The sequence below is a fragment of the Tachyglossus aculeatus genome, unplaced genomic scaffold (genome assembly GCF_015852505.1).
Source record: "Tachyglossus aculeatus isolate mTacAcu1 unplaced genomic scaffold, mTacAcu1.pri SUPER_32, whole genome shotgun sequence".
Classification (NCBI taxonomy): Eukaryota; Metazoa; Chordata; class Mammalia; order Monotremata; family Tachyglossidae; genus Tachyglossus; species Tachyglossus aculeatus.
In genome coordinates, this window is record NW_024044838.1 from 4,152,695 (window position 1) to 4,177,230 (window position 24,536).

General features: G+C 48.7%; 1 protein-coding gene across 1 annotated transcript; it reads right to left on the reverse strand.

Annotated features, from left to right (window-relative positions):
• Nucleotides 1-2,020: 2,020 nt before the first annotated feature.
• Nucleotides 2,021-10,161, reverse strand: LOC119921912 (olfactory receptor 1038-like). Its single transcript, XM_038741891.1, has 5 exons — nt 10,037-10,161; nt 7,085-7,100; nt 2,694-2,870; nt 2,491-2,601; nt 2,021-2,398 (listed from the first exon to the last, which is right to left on the reverse strand). The coding sequence occupies exons 1-5, from the start codon at nt 10,159-10,161 to the stop codon at nt 2,021-2,023; spliced, it is 807 nt and encodes a 268-aa protein (XP_038597819.1).
• Between the last annotated feature and the right edge of the window lie 14,375 nt (nt 10,162-24,536).

The following is a 24,536-nucleotide window of genomic DNA, read 5'->3' on the forward strand; positions in this document are numbered from 1 at the left end:
TGGTTTTTCCCCTATCCGATCAATGAATCGGCGATGTTTATCCAGAGACGACTGTGTCCATAGTACTGAGCTAAGCATTGAGTTCTGTACTGTACTAAGCATTCAGCTCTAAATAGTAAGCACTGAGAAGAGTTGAAGAGAAGCAAGAGACACACTGCTTTGCCCTCAAGGAGCTTACAATTTAATGGGAGGAGAGATTAAAAGTATTTAAAAGAATAAAAGCCTAAGGAAAAATGAGGATTTAACAGGAAATGCATCAGGATGAAATGGTTGAATAAAAAATTGAACAAGAGTAGGTATGTATAAGGATAAATATAACAATTAATGAAAATATACACGCATATGTATCAATCAGATGATAGTATTTATTGAATTTCTTCTCTGTACAGAGCATTGTACTAAAGGTTTGGGAAAGTCTCCTGCTCTGGAATGTTAAATTTACTGTGGGCCTCATGAGGGATATTAACTATTCCAACCAGATTATCCTGTATCTACCCCAGCACTTAGTACAGTGCCTGGCACATAGGAAGCATTCAGCAAATACCATTTAGGAAAAACAAAAGCATGGAATCAGGATTTCAACCTTCTTTAATTGTAGCAAATATTCCCCACAATCCTCCAGAGAAACAAACTTTCTGTGTTAGCCATTTTCGTGCAATTTGGAGCTACAAAAAACACAGTACACAATCGATCACTTGGTGGCATTTATTGAGCACTTACCTAGTGCTAACACTATACTCAGTACTATTACTCAGTAGTAATAGTATTATTACTATTGTCATTATTATTATTATTATTATTATTATTATTATTATTTTATCATTATGACATTGGTACTAAGCAGAGGGGTGGATACAACTAAATCAGTTCGGACACATTTCCTGTCCCACACTGGCCTCACAGTCTATTACATTTTCTGCTTATTATGGTATTTGCTAAACACCTACCACACGCCAGGCCCTGTACTAAACGCTGGGGTAGATGCAAGATAATCGGATTGGAAACAGTCCGTGTCCCACAAGGAGCTCACGGTTTTAATCCCCAATTTACAGATAGGTTAACTGAGGCACAGAGAAGTTAACTTGCTTTTCAGTGTAGAGAAGAGGGAGAACAGAGATGGGAACAAAGAAGCAGCGTGGCTCAGTGGAAAGAGTGCGAGCTTTGGAGTCAGAGGTCATGGGTTCAAATCCCTGCTCTGTCATTTGTCAGCTATGTAACGTTGGGCTACTCACTTCACTTCTCTGTGCCTCAGTTACCTCATCTGGAAAATGGGGATTAAGACTGTGAGCCCACTGTGCGACAACCCGATCACCTTGCAACCTCCCCAGCACTGTTTAGAACGGTGCTTTGCACACAGTATGCGCTTAATAAATGCCATTATTATTAATCCCCATTTTACAAGGAGGCTGAATCAGAGAAAAGTCAAGTGACTTGCCCGAGGTCACGCAACAGACAAGCGGAGGAGCCGGAATTAAAACTCAGATCCTCTGACTCCCAGTCACATGCTCTTTCCACTAGGCCATGCTGCTTCAAATCCTTGAAACACATACGACAGTAGCCCTCATTACAGTGCTCTGCACACAGTAAGCGCTCAATAAGTACGATTGAATGAATAGTAAATCATACTTTTCCTTCCCTTAAACTTGCATTATAATGGAGATTCATGAGATCAATCTGTCACTGGCAGTCATTGAGCCCCTACTCAGTGGTAGGTATTGTACTAAATGCTTGGAAGAGTACAAGACACTTGTCCCCGGCCCTCAAGAAGTTTACAGGCCAAAGGAGATAACGTGCAATCAATTTTGTTCTTTTCATTCTATCACAGACCTACTGAGGGTTAGACACTTGACTGAATGATTCATAGTGAAGTCCTTTGACGCCCAGCTCCATAAGCTTTCCACTAGGGCACCCTGCTTCCGAGGAGTGTAAGCTCCCCGTGGACAGGGAATGCGTCTCCTCTTGCGTTTTACCGAGCGCTCAGTCCAGTGCACGTACTCCCGGGGTCCATTCCATAGCGGTCCTATGGGTGCCGAAGAGATCCCAGCGGGCCTAACGTCTGTCTCAGCAACTGCCGGAGGGCCGCCTTGACCTCCTCATTCCTCAGGCTGTCGATGAGGGGGTTGAGGACGCCATAAAGCATGCCCACGAGCATTTTGCTTCCTGGATAGTGACAGCAAGATGGCCGGATGTAGGTGATGATGGCGGGGCCATAGAATCGGCTGACGGCCGGCAGGCAGGAGGTGCAGGTGGACCAGGTCCGGCGCTTCTCCTCGGCCGAGCGGCTCTTCACGGTGGCGCCTGCGACGAGTACGTAGGAGCCTAAAGTGATAGAGAAGGCGCCGATCCCGCCCACCGCCAGAGCGGACAGGCCCGTCACCGGAAGGACGTAGTAGTAGTACTGGTCACCAGGTTGGAGAGGCAGAAGGTCATCGTGAAGGTGAAGTACGCGTGGAGGGGAGAGTTGAGGAAGGGAGCCGGCCAGGCTCCTGCCGCCAGCGCGACGCACATGCTCCCGTCCATTAGAACAGCGTAGTGGAGAGGGCTGACGACGGCCAAGCGATGCTCAGAGGCCGTGACCGTCAGGAGGAAGACGTCCTTACCCTTCGGGGCCACCAGGAAATAGGCTTGAAGGGCGCACCCGGCCAACGATATTGCCAGTCTCCGGAGGTGAGGCCCCGCAGTATCTTGGGCACCGCGGCCATGGGGCAGAAGACGTCCAGCAACGACAGGGTGGTGAGGAGGAAGTACATGGGCGTGTGGAGATGGTGGTCGCCGCGGAGGGCGAGGAGGAGGGCACCGTTGGCCAGGAGCGTGGCCGTGTAGATGGCACCAAAGGCCGCGAATCGCACCTCCGGCCGGTCTGACAGTCCCTTCAGGAGGAAGCCAATCACCCTGGTCCCATTTCCCTCTGCCATCCGCGGGTGGTTAACTCGATCCGACCGTGGGCAGGAAGGACCTGGGTGCTAATCCCGCTCTTCTGCTGGGTGACTGCGGGCGAGTCGCTCCACTTCTCTGGGCTTCAGTTTCCTCATCTGTAAAATGGAGATTGGGACTGTGTCCTGTCATTATCTTGAGATTACCCCAGAGTTTAATACAGTGCCCGGTACACAGTAAGTGCTTAACAAATACCCTCAAGAAAAAAAAATATCCGTGGAGTGGGACAGGTCTGGGACTGGAAGTCAGAGGACCTGGGTTCATTCATTCATTCATTCAATCGTAGTTATTGATTGATCCTCAAAAATCTCCAGTGGCTACCAATCAATCTGCGCATCAGGCAGAAACTCCTCATCCTCGGCTTCAAGGCCCTCCATCACCTCGCCCCCTCCTACCTCACCTCCCTTCTCTCCTTCTATAGCCCACCCCGCACCCTCCGCTCCTCTGCCGCTAATCTCCTCACCGTGCCTCGTTCTCGCCTGTCCTGCCATTGACGCCCGGCCCACGTCATCCCCCGGGCCTGGAATGCCCCCCCGCCCCGCCCATCCGCCAAGCTAGCTCTCTTCCTCCCTTCAAGGCCCTACTGAGAGCTCCCCTCCTCCAGGAAACCTTCCCAGACTGAGCCCCTTCCTTCCTCTCCCCCTTGTCCCCCTCTCCATCTCCTCCATCTTAACTCCTTCACTTCCCCTTCCCCTGTATATATGCATATATGTTTGTACATATTTATTACTTTATTTATTTATTTATCTTGCACATATCTATTCTATTTATTTTATTTTGTTAGTATGTTTGGTTTTGTTCTCTGTCTCCCCCTTCTAGACTGTGAGCCCACTGTTGTGTAGGGACTGTTTTTATGTGTTCCCAACTTGTACTTCCCAAGCGCTTAGTACAGTGCTCTGCACACAGTAAGCGCTCAATAAATACGATTGATTGATTGATTGACTGATTGAGCACTAACTGTGTGCAGAGCACTGTACTAAGCGCTTGGAAAGTATAGTTAGGCAACAGATACAGACAATCCCTACCCAACAACGGGCTCACAGTCCCGGCTTTACCATTCGCCCGCTAAGTGACCTTAGGCATGTCACTTCACTTTTCTGGGTCTCAGCTTCCTCATCTACGAAATGGGGATTCCCAACCCATTCTTCCTCCTCCTTAGACTGTGTGTCCCATGTGGCATCTGGTGACCTTGTATCTACCCCAGTGCTAGTACAGTGAGTGGTACATAGTAAGTGCTTAACAAAACTTGTTTTGTTGTCTGTCTCTCCCCTTCTAGACTGTAAACTCTGTGTGAGCAGGGATTGTCTCTATTGTTGAATTGTACTGCTCAAGCGCTTAGTACAGTGCTCTGCACACAGCAATCGCTCAATAAATACGATTGAATGAATGAATAAATGAATAATAACAACTTTCAACTGCCCATTCGCTAAGCGTTTACTATGTGTCAGGCACTGTACTAAGCACTGGCGTAGATACAAGTTTACCAGGTTGGACACAGCTCACAGTCTTAATCTCCATTTAACAGATGAGGTAACTGAGGCACAGAGAAGTGAAGTGACTCGCCCAATGTCACACAGCAGACAAGTCGGATTGGAGCCCAGATCCTTCTGACTCCCAGGCCTGTGTTCTATCCACCAGGCACTTAATACCGGGCTTTTTAAAAAATCGTATTTATTGAGCGCTTACTGTGTGCAGAACACTGTACTAAGCGCTTGGGAAGTACAAGTTGGCAACATATAGAAACGGTCCCTACCCAACAGCGGGCTCACAGTTTAACAAATACAGCAATCGTGATTTTATCCACATCTCTAGTGCTTTCTTTCTTAGCTCATTTCCTCCTTAAGTGGCCTCGGAAAGCTGGTCCATCTCTCCTCACAGTCCCAAATAAAGTTATCAATTTACTCTTTGACCTTCTCCAGGCTGGGCTAAATGTCATTCGATCAATCAGTCGTACTTATCAAGCACTTATTCTGTGCAGAGCACTGCACTATGCATTTGGGAGAGTACAATACAATAAAATTGGAAGACACATTCCCTGTCCACTGTAAACTTACATTCTATAGGGAGAGACAGACATTAAAGAGCGTGGCTTAGTGGCAATATCCCAGGTTTGGGAGTCAAAGGATGTGGGTTCGAATCCCGGCTCTTCCACCTGTCTGTTGTGTGACCTTGGGCAAGCCACTTAACGTCTCTGGCCCTCAGTTACCTCATTTGTAAAATGGGGATAAAGACCGTGAGCCCCAAGTGGGACAACCTACTTACTTTGTACCTATCCCCGGGCTTAGAGCTTGGAACATAGTAAGCGCTTAACAAATATCATAATTATTGTTATCATTGTAAATAAATTATGGATATTCATTAATTCATTCTACTGTATTTGCTGAGCGCTTACTGTGTGAAAAGATCTGTACTAAGCACTTGGGAGAGTACAATATAACAATAAATAGACACATTCCCTGCCCAAAACGAGATGAATGTAAGTGCTGTCGGAATCAAAAAGGAGTGAATAAAGGGAGAAAATCCAAGTGCAAGGGCGACGCAGAAGGGAGTGGGAGAAGAGGAAATGAAGGTCTAGTCAGGGACGGTCTCTTGGACGTTTGAAGGAGGGGAGAAAAAACCGAAAAAAAAAACCCGTTCTTCATTTTTCCCTCACAAAGATTCTTTTCTTTTTTATATATAGGGCAGTTTTTAAGGGCTTACTATGCACCAGGCACTATATACTAAGCGCTGACGTTGGCAGAAGCTAATCAGGGTGGACACAGTCCATGTCCCACGTGGGGCTCAGCGTCTTAATCCCCGTTTTGTATACGAGGAAGAGAAGTGAAGTGACTCATCCAAGGTCACACAGCAGATGATTGGCAGAGCCAGGGTTAGAACCCAGATCCTCTGACTCCCAGGCCCAGGCTCTGTCCACTAGGTCACGTTGCTTTGATTGACTGATTGATCAATTAATCTTTCCTATAGGCTGTCTTCACCCACTACTTTTCGGTTCTCAAACTTTCCTTACCCCGAGATCACCTATCAACTGTATCTCACTCTCGTCTTTCTTCCCTCCGAATCCTCACTCCTGCATGTCTCCTGGCCCAGAGTTCTCTTCCCCTTAAACTAGTCTAGACCACAGTCCTCCCTGTCTACAAACTCCTCCTAAAATCCCACCTTTTCCAGGAAGCCTTCGCCAATTAATTTCTAATCATCCTGAATGGATCAAAACGATACCCAGTCTTAGCACCAATGACCTTACATCTATTCTCAGCATTTACAAGTATATTTATAAGTAAATTCAACGGTATATTCAATCAATCAATCCGTGGTATATATTGAGCATTTAATGTGTGCAGAACGCTGTACTAAACACTCAGAAGAAGACAATCTTCAACCTGACACGTTGTTAATCTGACATTCTCACCTGGTTCGTCTGTTCTATTGTTCTATTATACTCTCCTCAGTACTTAGGGAAGCAGTATGGCCTAATGGGTAGAGCACAGGCCTGGGAATCAGAAGGACCTGTGTTCTAACTCCAGCTCTGCTACTAGTCTGCTGTGTGACCTCGAACAAGTCATTTCACTTCTCTGTGCCTCGGTTACCACATTTGTAAAATGGGGATTAAGACTGTGAACCCTATGTGGGTCACAAAGGCTGCGTCCAACTCAATTATCTTGAACCTACCCCAGCACTTAGTATAGTTCCTGGCATGTAAAGAACAGTTAACAAATTTTATTATTATTATCATTATTATCATTAATAAAGGCAGCAGAAAGGAATGATGCCGACCTGGAATTTGTCTCTAGAGCAGGAGTGGTGATTGTTCTGTCTTTCTGAAGATCACGAGAAGCAGCGTGGCTTAGTGGCAAGAACATGGGCTTGGGAATCAGTGGTCATGGGTTCTAATCCCAGCTCTGCCACTTATCAGCTGTGTGGCTTTGGGCAAGTCACTTAACTTCTCTAGGCCTCAAAGTTACCTCAACTGTAAAATGAGGATTAAGACCGTGAGTCCCACATGGGACAACTTGATTATCTTGTAGCTACCCCTTCACTTAGAACAGTGCTTGGCACATAGTAAGTGCTTAATAAATACTATTATTATTACCATCATTACTATTATCATCATTGTTATTATCTCATCCCACCCTTTCTCTCCCCTTATACCTACTTCCTCCCGCGAGGAGCTTCAGAAAGAGAACAACCAGAAACCTAAGGAGAATTTTGCCTTTCATTCTGGAAATTACAGCATAAGCAGGTTTCCTCCCATGTCCGGGAGCATGCTTGCTAATTCTGCGGTACTGGACTCTCTCAACCGCTAAGTACGGTACTGTGCACATGGGAAGCACTCAATAAATATCGATTGATTAATTGATGGTTTACCTCGTCCAGGAATTTTCCCAAATCCCTTCCCAACTTCCAAGTCGACCTCACAGCCTCCTTTGATGCTTATGTATTCATTTATGTCTTTGGTACTGATAGGCATATGCATACTGAGTCAACTATTTATTCAGCTGTTTCTCAATCAATTTCCCAGAACTCAAAGCAATATTTTTTAAATGGTACTTGTTAAATGCTTACTATTTGCCAGGCACTCTACTAAGCGCCGTGTTAGGTATAAACTAATCAGATTGGTCACAGGCCATGTCCCCCAAGGGGCTTACATTCTTAATCCCCATTTTACAGATGAGGGAACTGAAGCCAAGAGAAGTGAAGTGACTTGTTTTAGGTCATACAACAGACAAGTGATGGAGCTGGGGTTAGAACCCAGGTCCTCCTGCCTCCCAGGGCCGTGTTCTATCCACTAGGACATTCCACGTTTCATTATCAATCAGTCAACATTTGTATTTACCGAGCATTTACTGTGGGCAGAGCATTATACTAAGGGATTGGGAGAGTACAATAAATCGATGTAACAGAGTAGGTAGACACGTTCCCTGCCTGCAACGAGCTAACAGTCTAGATGGGGGAAACAGACTTTCATATAAATAAATTATGGATATGTACATAAATGCTTTGGGACTGAGGGGGGGGGTAAATAAAGGGAGCTAATTCTAGGTAAGATAAAGTCATTGGCCAGTTCTAGCACTTCTGAACTTCTTTACACTTGTGCATCTGCTTATTGTGTTATTTACTTTAACCACGTAGTTGTAAATATTTCACTGTTTGTCTCCCTCACCAAAGTGTAAGTTCTCTTCTTTCCTCTATTCTTCCCAAGCGCCTAGGACAGTGTTACACACAAATTGTGCACTTAATAAATATTACCAGTACTTGCACTGCTTCCTACAGTATCTTTGTTCTTTCTCCTGATCCTATTATTTGTAAACCTTTTTTATTTCTTTTTTTATTCTATTGCAAGGTCCTACCACTACACTGTAGTAGGGGCTTTATTATTAATAAGGTATTTGTTAAGGGCTTACTATGTGGCAGGCATTGTTCTAAGCGCTGGGGTAGATAGAAGGTAATAAGGTTGGACACAGTCCCTGTCCCACACAGGGTTCCCAATCTTAATTCACATTTTGCAGATGAGGAAACTGAAGCACAGGGAAGTTAAGTGACTTGCCCAAGGTCACACAGCAGACAAGTGATGGAGTCGGCTTTACTAGGCTGTCAGCTCACTGTGGACAAGGAATGTACCTGCTAATTCTGTTGTACTGATTAGATTGCAAGCTCCTACTATAACAATAATAATAATGGCATTTATTAAGCGCTTACTATGTGCAAAGCACTGGTCTAAGAGCTATGGAGATTACAAAGTGATCATGTTGTCCCACGGGGTGCTCACAGTCTTAATCCCCATTTTACAGATGAGGGAGCTGAGGCCCAGAGAAGTTAAGTGACTTGCCCAAAGTCACACAGCTGACAATTGGCAGAGCTGGAATTTGAACCCACGACCTCTGACTCCAAAGCCCGCGCTTTTTCTACCGAGCCAAGCTGCTTCTCTGCTGCTAAACGTTTGACGCAGAAGTATGCTTCACGCTGCTTCTACTACTAAAGATAGGCAGGATTAGATGGGGTGAAGGTATTTACACTTGTACATCTGTAACCCAAGCCCTCTGACTCCCGTGCCCGGGCTCTTTTTTTAAAAAAAAAAAAGATCCAAAACACAGCTTCGTTCACAGTCTGCTGCGGAAAGTTCAACCCTTCTCCCGAAAACTTTCGCCGGTCAATATCTTATTTCTCTTCAGGTCATGATCCAGGCACCCCGGGAAAAAAAACAGAGAAGGAAGTCAACAGCGAATTCAATTAAGTCAGAGTCCAGCCTCGAGCCGCTAACCTCCTCACTCTGCCTCGTTCTCGCCTGTCCCACCGTCGACCCCAGGTCCATGTCCTACCTCTGGCCTGGAACGCCCTCCCTCCTCACATCCGCCAAGCTAGCACACTTCATTCCTTCAAAGCCCTACTGAGAGCTCTCCTCCTCCAGGAGGCCTTTCCAGACTGAGCCCCCCCGCTTTTTGTCTGCTTAATAATAATGGCATTTATTAAGCCCTTACTATGTGCAAAGCACTGGTCTAAGCGCCGGGGAGGTTACAAGGTGATCAGGCTGTCCCACGGTGGGCTCAAAGTCTTAATCCCCATTTTACAGATGAGGGAACTGAGGCGCAGAGAGGTTAAGTCACTTGTCCAAAGTCACACAGCTGACAATTGGCGGAGCCGGAATTTGAACCCCTGACCTCTGAATTCAAAGCCTGTGGTCTTTCCACTGAGCCACACTGCTCCTTCTCCCCTCCCCAGCGCCCCGATTCCCTCCCTCTGCTCTACCTTCTTCCCCGCCCCACAGCACTTGTGTATATTTGTACATATTTATTATTCTATTGCTTTTATTAATGATGTGAATATGTCTATAATTCTATTTATCTATTATGGTATTGATGGCTGTCTACTTGTTTTGATTGTATCCCCCTTCTAGACTGTGAGGCCGTTTGTTGGGTAGGGATTGTCTCTATCTGTTGCCGAATTGTACTTTCTAAGCTCTTAGTACAGTGCTCTGCATACAGTAAGCACCCAATAAATACGATTGAATGAATGAATGAATGAAATGAATGAGCTAAGTTTATTTTGAGTTGTTACCAGTTCAGAATAATGAGGAGAAAGTTCCATCCTAAAGAGGGGAAAATCTCACCTTGGAACCTTCGTGGAGCCGAAATCTGGGGTGTAATGGCCTCCTCTGTGCACTTTCTGATTGATCGCGTCGGAGGCGTCAGGTGCCAAAAGTTGCAATTGGACCGCCGAGCCCGGCGGGAACATCCTCTCTGAGTGGTGATGGGGTAGCCGTGGAAACCTCACCAGGCACCTCGGGGGAGGACCAGAGTCAGCCAAAAAGGAAGAGCTGAGCAAGAGAAAGCAGTGCAGCCTAGTGGCTAGAGAAAGCGTGGGCCTGGGAGTCGCAAGGACCTGGGTTCTCTTCCCAGCTCTGTGACCTTGGGCAAGTCACCTCACTTCTCTGGGTCTCAGTTCCATCTCTCTGGGGGCTGGTGGTGGGAGAGGTGATCTGTGATGTATTGGGGTGGGGGCGGGGGAGCGTTCTGCCTCTACATGACCTGGCTGATCAATCAGTAGGGCTCACAGTTTTAATCCCCATTTTACAGATGAAGGAACTGAGGCACAGAGAAATTAAGTGGCTTGTCGAATGTCACAAAGAAGATAGGTGGCATGGGAGGGATTAGAACCCACGTCCTCTGACTGCCAAGCCCGGGCTCTTGCCTCTAAACCAGTAAGCACGTTGAGGGTTGGGAAATGTCTGTTATATTGTCCTCTTCCAAGTGCTTAGTACAGTTCTTTGTACATAGAAAACTCTCAATCAATATGATTGGTTGAGCCAGAAGATCTGGGTTCTAATCCCTGCTCTACCACGTCCCTGTTGTGTGACATTTGGCCAGTCCCTTTACTTCTCTGTACCTCAGTTCCTCCACCTGCAAAATGGGGATTCAATACCTGTTCTACTACTTAGACTATGACCCTTTTGTGCGTCCTGATTATCTTGTATCTGCCCCAGCGCTTAGAACAGTGCTTCGCTCATGGTAAGCGCTTAGCAAATCCTAAAAAATCATAAAAGTCTCCCCCTTCCTAAAAAAAACACTTTCTTGACCCCACCTCCCCTTCTAGTTATCGCCCTATCTCCCTCTACCATTCCTCAATGCGAACTCTCTCCTTGACCCTATCCAATTTGGCTTCCGTCCCCTACACTCCACAGAAGCTGCCCTCTCAAAGGTCATCAGTGACCTTCTTCTTGCCAAATCCAACGGCTCCTACCCTAATCCTCTTCGACCACTCAGCTGCCGTCCACTGTGGACCACCCCCTTCTGGTCAACACGCTATCCAACTTTGGCTTCACAGACTCAGTCCTCTCCTGGTTCTCCTCTTATCTCTCCGGCCATTTCCAGTGACCTTTACGGGCTCCTCCTCCCCCTCCCATCCCCTTACTGTAGGGCTTCCTCAAGGGTCTGTTCTTGGTCCCCCTCTGTTCTCTTTCTACACTTACTCCCTTGGTGAACTCATTCGCTCCCACGGCTTCAACTACCAACTCTACGCTGATGACACCCAGGTCTACATCTCTGCCCCTGCTCTCTCTCCCTCCCTTCAGGCTCGGGTCTCCTCCTGACTTCAGGATAACTCAATCTGGATGTCTGCGCGCCATCTAAAACTCAATATGTCCAAGACTGAACTCCTTATCTTCCCTCCAAAACCCCACCCTCTCCCTGACTTTCCTGTCACTGTAGACGTCACTTCCATCCTTCCCGTCTCACAATCCCGCAACTTGGTGTCATCCTCTACTCCGCTCTCTCTTTCACCCCTCACATCCAATCCATCACCAAAACCTGCTGGTCTCACCTCCACAGCATCGCCAAGATCCGCCCTTTCCTCTCCATCCAAACCGCTACCTTGCTGGTTCAATCTCTCATCCTATCCCGACTGGATTACTGCATCAGCCTACCTCTGATCCCCCATCCTCCTGCCTCTACCCACTTCAGTCTATACTTCAGGATGCTGCCCTTATCATCTTTGTGCAGAAACGCTCTGGGCATGTTACTCCCCTGCTCAAAATTCTCCAGTGGCTACCAGTCATCCTATTCATCTGGCAAAAACTCCTCACTCTCGGCTTCAAGGCTCTCCATCACCTCACCCCCTTCCTACCTCACCTCCCTTCTTTCCTTCTACAGCCCAGCCGGCACCCTCCACTCCTCTGCCGCTAACCTCCTCACTGTGCCTCATTCTAGCCTGTCCCGCCGTCGACCCCCGGCCCAAGTCCTCCCCCTGGTCTGGAATGCCCTCCCTCCACACAACCGCCAAGCTAGCTCTCTTCCTCCCTTCGAAACCCTACTGAGAGCTCACCTCCTCCAGGAGGCCTTCCCAGACTGAGCCCCCTTCTTCCTTTCCCCCTCCCCATCCCCCCCGCCCTACCTCCTTCCCCTCCCCACAGCACCTGTATATATTTTTGTACAGATTTATTACTCTATTTTACTTGTACATATTTACTATTCTATTTATTCTATTTTGTGAATGTTTTGTTTTGTTTTGTTGTCTGTCTCCCCCTTCTAGACCGTGAGCCCGTTGTTGGCTAGGGACTGTCTCTATATGTTGCCAACTTGTACTTCCCAAGCGCTTAGTACAGTGCTCTGCTCACAGTAAGCGCTCAATACATACAAATGAATAAATGAATGAATGAACATATACCATGAATTTTTTTTCTGTCCGAATTCAGTTCAACTCAGTAGTATTTGTTGAGCACTTATTGTGTGGAAAGCATTGTACTAAGCACTTGTGAGAGGACAATATAAAAGCAGACACCTGCCTGCCCACAACGAGCTCACAGTGCATAGGGGGAGGTATGAAGAGGCCAGAGGAAGGACCATCAGGCCTTTGATTTCTCCACTATAATAATAATGGTTATGGCATTTGTTCAACGCTTACTATGTGCAAAGCATTGTTCTAAACGTTGGGGGGATACAAAGTGACCAGGTTGTCCCACGTGGGGCTCAGTCTTAATCCCCATTTCGCAGATGAGGTAACTGAGGCTCAGAGAAGTTAAGTGACTTGCCCAAGGTCACACAGCAGGGTCGAGATTAGAGCCCATGACCCCTGACTCCCAAGCCCGTGCTCTTTTCATTGAGCCTCGCTGCTTCTCTAAACCAGACTAATTCTCTAAGCTCTTCCAGACTAATTCTCTAAGCTCTTATCTGCTTACTCAATTCTGAGAGCTTTGAATTAAGCTCTTAGTACAGTGCTCTGCACACAGTAAGCGCTCAATAATTACGATTGAATAAATGAATTATACACCATGACTTATTTATATTAATGTCTGTCTGTCTCCCGCTCGACACTGAAATCTTGTGGTGGGGCAGGAAACGTGACTGTCGTCTATGTTGCTTTCTAATTTGCCAAGCATTTAGAACAGTGCCGTGCACGTAGTAAAACGCTAAATAAATGAGCAGGGTGTCCTAATGGCTAGAGCACTGGACTTGGAATGAGAAGGACCTGGGTTCTAATTCCAGGTCCACCACGTACATCTTGAGAGACCTTGGGCAAGTCACTTCATTTCTCTTTGGCTCGCTTATCTCATCTATAAAATAATAATAATCTTGGCAATTGTTAAGTGTGTACAATGTGGCAGACACTATATCCACCCCAACGCTTAGTTCAATGCCTGGCACATAGTAAGCGCTTAACAAATGCTATTATCATCATTATTATCATTATTAAGCGCTGGGGTGGATATATGCAAATACAGCTGGACACAGTCCCTTTCTCACAGTTTTGAGACTATTGTTCTATTTCCATCTCCCAAGCGCTTATCACAGTGCTCGGGAGACACTCACAAATATGATTGATAGACACATGGCATATTTTGGACATGAGTGCTTTGCTGATGAGGGATGACTGTAAGCCCGTTGTGGGCAGTGAATGTGGTTGTTTATTGCCATATTGGACTCTCCCAAGCGCTTAGTACAGTGTTCTGCATACAGTAAGTGCTTACTAAATACGTTTGAATGAAAGAATGAATGAAAGAATAACCCTCCTTCCAGTGGTCATGAAGAGGAGAATCCGTTTAAGACGTTCTTGGCGGACACCGAGTCATGGCATCAGATGGGTGCCAGGGTCGCCGAGAAGACCAGCAGCAGGAGGAGGAGGAAGAACAGGAGGAGGAAAGTCTTCCAGACCTGAAGCCGGTGGAAGATGGAGGGTCCTGGGGGCGGGAGCGCAGCCCGGGAGCAGAAGAAAACTCCGGTCCCGAGAGCTTCCGCCAGCGCGTCCGATGATTCTGGTACGGGGAGGCGTCCGGTCCCCGCCAAACCCTGGGGTGACACGAGCCCTCCCCTCAAACTATTCTTAATCCTGCTGGGACAAGCTGACATTTACGTTTTCTCTCTTTGCCTCTGTCTCTCCCTCTTTCTTTCTTTTTTTCTTCCTCTGTCTCTCCTTTTTCTCATTTTCTCTCTCCTTTTTCTTTCTTCCTGTCTCTCTCGTTTTTCTCTCTTTCTCTCTCTGTCTCTCCTTTTTTCTCTCTCTTTTTGTCTTTCATTTTCTCTCCTTATTCTCTCTCTCTCGGACTTTTTCTTTCTCTGTCAATACTTTTTTTCTCCTTCTCTCTCCCCTCCCCCTTTCTCCATCTCCTCCTCCCTCTCCTTCTCTCCTGTTCTCCCTCGCTCACTCCTCCACCACCCCGACCCACCTATCTGTCACATAAGGTGGAGCCACCAGACCCTTGACCCCGCCGTGTTGGCTGGACTCTGACGGTCCAGAGGCAGGGCCAGAGGCATCCTGGTCCCCGCCGAGCGGAGGAGACGGCCTCCGGCGATAACCTGAGCCACCGGATGGATCGCTTAGGGGGGAGCCTGGGGAGAACTCCCGCCCGGCAGGTATGTTTCTCTCGGCCTCCTGCCCAGGAAGGGGGAGCCCCCACTGGAGACGACACGGACAGCGAGGATGGCCCCGCCGGGAGCCTGAGCTCCGTCGCCAGGCCCCGAGCGGCCCATCACGAACAGGGCCGCGCCAACCAGTCCAGGCTGGCCCGAGGCCACAGCATTCTCGAGGCCGGGAATCCCCCCGCCGGACGCGGGCACCCGGGCTTCTGCCCCGGGGGCGTCACCCCCCCTGGGACCCTCGCGCGAGAGAAACCGGCTCAGGTCAGCGCCTGCGGGAGAGGCTCTGGTGACAGGGCCACCGGACAGTGTCCCCAAGAGAGCCCCGAGTTTGCGAAAACCTTGAGTCCCTTCTCCAACTCGGCGGAGCACCTGGGGACTCTCAGCAGAGAGAAGCCCCTCTAACCCAGCGGGTCCTGGAGAGCCTCCAGCGACAGGCCGATCCTCGTCGAGCCCTGGGGAATCCATGCTGGACAGTGGCCGCCCGGGTGCTCCAAGCGTGGAACAGGCTTTCGGACCAGCCCGACGAGGATGGAAGCCCAGCGGTAGCATAAGATTAAGATTCCCTGAAGAATCTACCCGACACGATATGATGGACTGGATAGGTTCCAGCGCTGGGCTCCATGGGGATACGACGGAGAGTGCGGGGGACTAATGAGGCTTCGCTCCCGTAAGAGCATCTTGGGGAGGGCCAAGGTCTGCGTGGAACAGCGGGGAGTGGCCTCATGCCAATGGAAGGATTTAAGGGGCCGGCCTTCAGGAGATGGAGCTACTCAGTGCCTTGACTGTTGGTTGTGTGGTAAACTCTCCCGAGAGCTAATGGGATGAAAGGAGCATTGATCTGGAATGAATCTGGGGTCTCTGCGTTCTCCGCGCTACACCTCACAGGGAGTAGCAGCGAGTACTTAAAAACTACCATAATTATTATCGATATCAATCGGAAAACCTTCGGAACAACCGCCTCCCGCTTTTTCCGCGCTCTGGCCCATGGCCTCGGGCCCAGACACGGGGTACGATGGGACTGGTAGTTCGGGAGGTGGAGATGAATTCAAGTCAAGACCAAGCGTCAGACTACGACTCCCAGAGGTCCTTGTGCCCCGATCCGGCACGCCAAGCTCCTTCCCACCGCGACACGGCCGCATTGTGTGGGTGGATACCTGGGCTGGCCTCTGTTGCCTCCCCTTTCTCGCAGTCCTGTTGGCTCAGCGATTCGTCTTGGCAAATCGCGGGTGTGGGGACCCTGAGAACAGGGCAGAGGCAGCCTGCGTCTTACATCGGTGAGCACAGCCTGTGGAAGAAGATTAACACCTAGTTCTTCTTCAGATTTATAGGAGTGTCAGCTGAAGCACACAGATTTCAAAGTGTCTCGGCCACGGTCACAAAAATATCGCAATCGGGACTTAGTCCCAGGATTGCCACTTCTCGTCTCTGAACCCTTTCCAACTCTCTTCGCTACATCAAGAGGGTGGTACGAGGTTGTTTCGATGGTGGCTGGGCTCTGGGAATCCAGAAGAACCGGACGAGGCCGGATGAATTCGGACAGCTGCCTTCTTGTGGCATCTCTGGAGTATTACATAGGCGCTCAAGCGATGTTTCAGTCTTTTTGAACTTCGTCATCCTTCTACTGGGGAAACATATTTTTGTCCCTCCTCCCTTCTGCATTTTCCAGTTCCTTGGGTAAGGGACCATGTGTACTAGTGCCCCCCGGCATATGTAACTACACATGTCCAAAACAGTCCTCCTGCTCTTCCAAATCGAACCCTGTCCCAGTACATGCTTTAACATTGGACTCTTTGTTTTTTCTTCTACCGGTATTTCTTAATAAGCGCTTGCTATCTGCCAGGTACTGTCCTCGGCCCTGGGGTAGATTCAAACTAATCTGACTGGACACACTCCTGTCCCACAAGGGACTCACAGTCTTCACCTTCCCTTTAAAAGATGAGGTAACGAGGCCCCGAAAATTCATTAATTTATTCCTTACTTACTTACTTCCTGTCTGCCTGCCTGCCTGCCTGCCTGCCTGCCTTCCGCCGAGACTCCCCGGCGGGAACTGATGGGAGTGGTAGTTGGGTAGGCGTACGTGAACGCTGTATAGAACGAGCATTTGGAGCTAGGTTGGGGTCTCCCTGTTTCGGGTGCGACATATCACGGGGACTGGTGACAGGTGCTTCAAATGACATGACTACTTTCATTAGGAATGGGAAAACACTCTGAACATCCACCTCCCGCACCTTCCGCGCTCTGTGAACTGGCTGCAGTTCCCCTGCAGGGCATGATGAGAGTGGTAGTTCGGTAGGCGGAGGTGAACGCTGTCTAGAAAGAAAATCACACTACAACTCCCAGAAGTCATTGTGCCCCGAGCCACCATGCCACTTTCTCTAACCTCGAGACAGGGATAGACATGGTGCCTGGCCCCACCGCTGGGCATAACGGGAGGGGTAGTTCGGTATGCGGGAGTGAACGCCGTCTAGTACGAAAATCACACTACAACTCCCAGAAGACTTTATGTCCCGAGGCGCCACGCCACTCTCCTCCTCGGGAAAAGGGCCTGGCATGGCTGAGGTTCCGCCAAGGCACATGATGAGCATCTAAGTTCAGTAGGCGGAGGTGAACGCTGTCCAGAACGAGCATCACAATACAATCCCCAATTACCTTTGTGCCCTGAGCAGACATGCCACTCTCCCTCACCATGTGGCAGGGCCAGACGTATCCCCGGGCCTATCTGCGGTACATGACTGGAGTGGTAGTTCGTTGGACAGAGGTAAACGCTGTCCAGAACGAAAGTCAGAATATAACTCAGAACTCTTTCAATCAATCAATCGTATTTATTGAGCGCTTACTGTGTGCACAGCACTGTACTAAGCGCTTGGGAAGTACAAGTTGGCAACGTATAGAGACGGTCCCGACCCAAAAGCGGGCACACAGTCTAGAAGGGGAAGACTGACAACAAAACGAAACATATTAACAAAATAAAATAAATAGAACAGATATGCACAAATAAAATAAATAAATAAAACAAACAAAATCAAACATATTAACAAAATAAAATAAATAGAATAGATATGTACAAGTAAAATAAATGGAGTAATAAATATGTACAAACATATATACATATATACAGGTGCTGTGGGGAAGGGAAGGAGGTAAGATGGGGCGCATGGAGTGGGGGACGAGGGGGAGAGGAAGGAGGGGGCTCAGTCTGGGAAGGCCTCCTGGAGGAGGTGAGCTCTCAGTAGGGCCTTGAAGGGAGGAAGAGAGCTAGCTTGGAGGATTGGCAGAGGGAGGGCATTCCAGGCCAGGGGGATGACGTGGGCCGGGGGTCGATGACGGGACAGGCGAGAACGAGGCACGGTGAGGAGATTAGCGGCAGAGGAGTGGAGGGTGCGGGCTGGGCTGTAGAAGGAGAGAAGGGAGGTGAGGTAGGAGGGGGCGAGGTGATGGAAAGCCTTGAAGCCCAGGGTGAGGAGTTTCTGCCTGATGCGCAGATTGGTTGGTAGCCACTGGAGATTTTTGAGGAGGGGAGTAACATGCCCAGAGCGTTTCTGGACAAAGACAATCCGGGCAGCAGCATGAAGTATGGATTGAAGTGGGGAGAGACACGAGGATGGGAGATCAGAGAGAAGGCTGATGCAGTAGTCCAGACGGGATAGGATGAGAGCTTGAACGAGCAGGGTAGTGGTTTGGATGGAGAGGAAAGGGCGGATCTTGGCAAGGCTGCGGAGCTGAGACCGGCAGGTTTTGGTGACGGCTTGGATGTGAGGGGTGAATGAGAGAGTGGAGTCGAGGATGACACCAAGGTTGCGGGCTTGTGAGACGGGAAGGATGATAGTGCCGTCAACAGAGATGGGAAAATCAGGGAGAGGGCAGGGTTTGGGAGGGAAGACAAGGAGTTCAGTCTTGGAGATGTTGAGTTTTAGGTGGCGGGCAGACATCCAGGTGGAGATGTCCTGAAGGCAGGAGGAGATGCGAGCCTGGAGAGAGGGGGAGAGAGCAGGGACAGAGATGTATATCTGGGTGTCATCAGCGTAGACATGATAGTGGAAGCCGTGGGAGCGAAAGAGGTCACCAAGGGAGTGCGTGTAGATCGAGAACAGAAGGGGACCAAGAACTGAACCTTGGGGAACCCCCGCAGTAAGGGGATGGGAGGGGGAGGAGGAGCCTGCAAAAGAGACTGAGAATGAACGACCGGAGAGATAAGAGGGGAACCAGGAAAGGACGGAGTCTGTGAAGCCAAGGTCAGATAGCGTGTTGAGGAGAAGGGGGTGGTCCACAGTGTTGAAGGCAGCTGAAAGGTCGAGGAAGAGTAAGATAGAGTATGAGCCGTTGTATTTGGCAAGCAGGAGGTCATTGGTGACCTTTGAGAGGGCAGTTTCCGTGGAATGTAGGGGACGTAAGGCAGACTGGAGGGGGTAGAGGAGAGAGTTGGTGTTGAGGAATTTGAGGCAGCGCGTGTAGACAACTCGTTCAAGGAGTTTGGAAAGGAATGATAGGAGGGATATGGGGCGATAACTAGAAGGTGAGGTGGGGTCAAGAGAGGGTTTTTTCTTTGTTTCAGGGGCCCCGAAGGCACTCTTCCTCACCATGTGACAGGTCTTAAATATCTGTGTCCGTGACCGGGTTCGACCTCATAGGAACCCTACGGATAGTGAGGGGCTCTCACTGAAAGTGAACCTTTGCTCTTGTGGAAGCATCTTTGATAGAGACAAGGCCATCTGCATTTGACAGCGGGGAGCGGGCTTATTCAAAAGGAGGGATATGTTATAACCCAGACCGGATAATAATAATAATAATGATGAAAATAATGACGGCATTTATTAAGCGCTTAATAAGTGCAAAGCACTGTTCTAAGCGCTGGGGAGGTTACAAGGTGATCAGGTTGTCCCACGGGGGGGCTAACAGTCTTAATCCCCATTTTACAAATGAGGTACTCAGGCACAGAGAAGTTAAGTGACTTGCCCAAAGTCACACAGCTGACAATTGGCGGAGCCGGGTTTTGGCCGCATGACCTCTGACTCCAAAGCCCATGCTCTTTCCACTGACCACGCTGCTTCTCGGATGAGGATGAGATATGTTCTATTTGGAACAAAAGTCGGAATAGAACTCTCAGAACTCTTTGTCTCACGAGCCGCCAAGCCACTCAGCCTCACCTCGCGACAGGACTTGAATGTCCGTGTCAGTGACTGGGCTCGACTATATAGAAACACTATGGATAGGGTGGGGACGAGTGAGGGTTCGTTCTTGTGACAGCATCGTCGGGATAGACAAGGACAACTGCATTTGACAGAGCGGAGCGGACTTTTTCAAAGGCAGGGGTGTGTTGTAACCCAGCTCGGGTAAGATACCCGCATAGAGTAGGTGGGGCCACTCAGTGCCTTGACATGTGGTTGTGCGGTAAACTCTTTAGGGGGCGGATGGGCTTAAAGAAGCCTGATTTGAGGTGAGGTTGGGGTCTCTTTGTTCTCTATGCGACACCTCACGGGGATGTGGTAACACATACTTGGCCAATAACATAATTACCATTATTACGAATGGGAAAATGCCCTGAACATCCGCCCCCAACACATTCCACGCTCCTGCAAATGACTGCCGCTTCCACGCTGAGCATGATGGGAGTGGTAGTTCGGTAGGCGGAGGTGAACGCTATCTAAAACGAGCATCACACTACAACTCCCAGAAATCTTTGTGCATAGAGCTGCCAGGACCCTCTCCTTCTACGTGCTAGGGAGCCCGACATGGCCTAGTCTCCCTCCGGGTAATGATTGGAGTTGTAGTTCAGTAGGCAGAGGTAAACGCTGTCGAGAACGAGAATCGCACTACAACTCCCAGAGGTCTTTGTGCCCCGAGCCGCCATGCCACCCTCCCTCTCCTCCCCACGGGGCCTGATTTTCGGCGGGCCTCTCTGCGGGGCATGCCGGGAGATGTAGTTCTGTAGGTGGAGGTGAACGCTGTCTAGAAGGAGGATCACACTACAATCATTCTCTATGTTCTCTATGGTACATCTCACGGGAAGTGGTTTCAGGTACTTAACAATTACCATAATTACTATCATTGTGCATGGGAAACCGCTCTGAACATCCTCCACCCGTGCCTTCTGAGCTGTTGTAAATGGCCGCTTCTCCTCCGCGCGGCATGACGGGAGCGGTAGTTCTGTAGACGAAGGTAAACGCTGTCTAGAACGACCATCGTACTATACCTCCCAGAGGTCTTTGTCACAGAGCCGCCATTCCACCCCCCCCTCACTGTTCCAGCAAATCCCGCCCAATGCCATCCCTGCATAATGGGATGGCCCAGGAATTCCGAAGAAGGAGGAAGACCACGCCAGTTTGCTGAGTTATAGAGGTTAATTGTGGGGAAGTGTACTCGCCGACCAGCCCTGGGTGGCTGCAGGACCCCTATCAGCACACCACAGTCCCCCAACACTATGGGAGGGGTTTATATAGCCCCCGAAGACTATGAGCTCCCTATTAGTTGTTTATAGCTACATCCTGGGAACATAGGGAGGGTTAACCGGTACGAGGGGGGCTTCGTCAAAGCAACCCACCGCAAGGCTACACTAAATGTTGCGAAGTGGGAACCATTCCCAATCAGATAGACACCCTGGGAAAATGGCCCGCTCACCCAGAGGGATGAGACAGCATTCTGGGATGTATACTAAGAAGCAGAACATGGAAGAGCGGGTCGGGGCAGGGGAATTACCACTACACTGCACCGCTCCCGCCCTGACCTTACAATCTGGTGTACAGTCCGTGGGGGGCCCAGAGGATGCTCACCATTGGGCGTGGACACCGGACACTGAACTTTGTATTCAGAAGGCGGTGGAGTCCACTGTTTGTTCCCAACACAGGGGAACCGTACTTTCCCGTTGCCCCGAAGCTGCGGTGACCCATATTCGCCCCATCCGGATCAAGTGGAGGCCGATGATGCGCATCGTGTTGAACAGGCCTCGCGTCTTCCGACGGGCCTCCCGAGGAGTCTGGATCGTATAGTTCCTTCGGGGTCGCCGAAATTGTTAAGGAAATTACTCTCGCATGCTCGGATCATAAGCCTGTCTCGAGAGAGAGACTTCGTCCCCCCCGTGGGAGGTCGTCCTACTTGGCGCAACAGACAAGGAAGTTACACAGACACGGAACAGACAGGCATGACTAGTCTTGAGATTTACCCTAAAAGGGCTCACGAGGAGAAAGGCGCTCTTTATTGTTAGCGACAGTTTTTAAAGGGTTACAGCTTTAGGGTGAATCTTGATCATTCGCTGGGGTTCGTGATTAGCGGATTGCCATGGAGCCAATGGAGACTTCGGGAAGTCCCGCCTGCAGGTTCTCATTATCTTAAAAAAAGGCGGAATTTCTCATGTACATCTAATTATCATCGCCCCCTCCACCGCAAAGTTCGAGTTTTGTTCAAGGTAACCTGCTCTACGCATGAGCCGGGGGATAAGCAAGTTAAGGCTCAGGGATTGGCTGAGACTCGTTCGGATACCTCGGGGGTTAGCGAATCTTTACTGAATACCGGTTCAGCATCTTATCGTGGGATAAGCAAATGAGGGCTCAGGGATTGGCTGAGGCTCGCACGATTTTTTTCTGCAACATTCCCCCCTTTGACCCTAGATGACCTAGGGGTTGCCACAGGGTCATTTCAAGATTCGAAATTTCCTGTCGAGGGCATCTTAGATTCCCTGGGCCTTTTCTCTTTCTCCTTTACATACACTTCCTCTAACCCTTCATACACATACGGATCACTGCTCTTCACGGGGAGTTGCCTCGTTAGGGAAAACTACGACATGTGCGCGTGGCCTGGTGCGAATCTGGTAAGGGGCTAGCGGTGAGCGGAGGAAAGAACGATCTTGCAATTCCTCCAGCTAACCTTAACCCTTTCTCCTCGAGTACAATGATCTTGCGCGAGGCCGATGCCTAAATACAACGCTGCTTTGAGGACTTACCTATGGGTACTGTAAGAAAGCAATCCTGTACTTCTGGGTCATAGGCCTCGGCGAATTCCTGGCCATTCAGGGGCCGAGGAGGCAGTTCAGTGATGATTTTTTTGCTGGACATGTCTGGAAGTCAGGCCATCCTAACCACAGACTTGTGAGGCAGACAGGAACACAGGAGCATCATATGGCCAGATACAATTGATAAAGTTAGAAATAGTAGCTTTTCCTAATAACATTTAACAATTATTCTTAATTCATTATTAAAAGTATTAATAACAATTTAACAATTTTCCAATTATTATCCTTGTATTTCTTTCCAAATCCTCGGGATATGATGACTAAACCTTCCTAGTCCCTTAAAAGGAAAATCGTAAAGACAAAGTAGGTGTCCAAATCTGTACATTTATATGATACCGAATAACATACATTTGCTTTTATCCCCCTAGGCTGGGCTATAGCAGAGACATCACACAAAACTTGCATTGTTAACCCTTAACATAATGAAATTTTTATATTAAAGACCACTTGAACCAATCTAACACACAAGGATGAATAATTAACACCCATTTGTGACGTTCAATTTGTAATCTTTAGCGATTAAATCTGTACTTTGTGGGCAGTTGTCCCCTTATTAGACACCCTAAAATCAATGGCAGAGACAAGGTTTCTCAGCCTAACTCTATTTTAGTTACTTCTTAAAATCCACTTAAGGAGAGGACAACTCCAGATTCAGTTATCATTCCAAGTTTTCCCTCCCAATCTTAACTTCCTTTACCCCAACAATATTCCTTTATACCAAATCTTATTATTCCAGTTTATCAAAATTATACAAAGGACCACATGTCTTTACAAAGGACCACATTTTCTTTTCACCACACATTTTGCTAATTCCATAATGAACATATCGAGGCAAGTTTCCTTATTCAAATCATCGCACTTATACCAGATATGTACATATACTCCATATATATTCCATATATATCAAGATGACTTTTTGCATTTGATTTGCTCATATACCTCTTTTACCAAGTTAGCAAGATTTACTGCAGTAGAATTTCAGAAACAATGATTAAATCACCGCCCCTACTGTTATTCCTAGGCTGGGAGCACCCTGGCAAATTCACTCCCAATTAGTTTCTAGAGGGAGGTGCCTTAGAGTGAGTAGTGCAATCATTCACTTGAGGGAGGCAACCCTTTGCTAGATGGAGGTGCCTTCTCTCAAAAGGAATTTCCTTTGACCTTCCAAACTGATAACTATGACCCTGAAGGCAAATTGGTTAAATTCTCTAACCCCATGCCTTAACTGCAGTATGCCCACCCCCAGAATATGCTCCAGTATAGGGGAGATGTACACCTGATCTTGATCTTGAGGGTCAACGTCACCACCTTAACCCTGACAGTAGTCCCACTGTAACTGTCAATTGCCATTATGGGCCCCTGAAAGCGGGAGCTGTTACTGCAGATGAGGGTGCACTCCTTCCCCATATCTACCAAAGCTAAAACACGGCCATTGTTAGTGCGGGGCCAGTAAATCACTAGCTCCACTTGAGGCCTCCAGTCACCCACCAGGTCCGCACTTTGGGGGAAACCTTGGCCAATCTCCTAGGGGAAGGGTCGTGATGGGTCCCACCCCCTGGGGTCTTCTGCCTCCGCCCCGTCGCCCTCGGCTTCCTCAGTATCCTCCCCCTCCTACCAGGGGCTCCATGTTTCCGCGTTTCACTACGATCGGGAGATAATGGTGCGCAATTGTTGCCGGGGCCTTCATCGCCCCCCTAGTCTCACAAAGCGGCCGGCAAAATGCCCCAACCACTGTCCTCTAACTTCTGTCTGCTTCC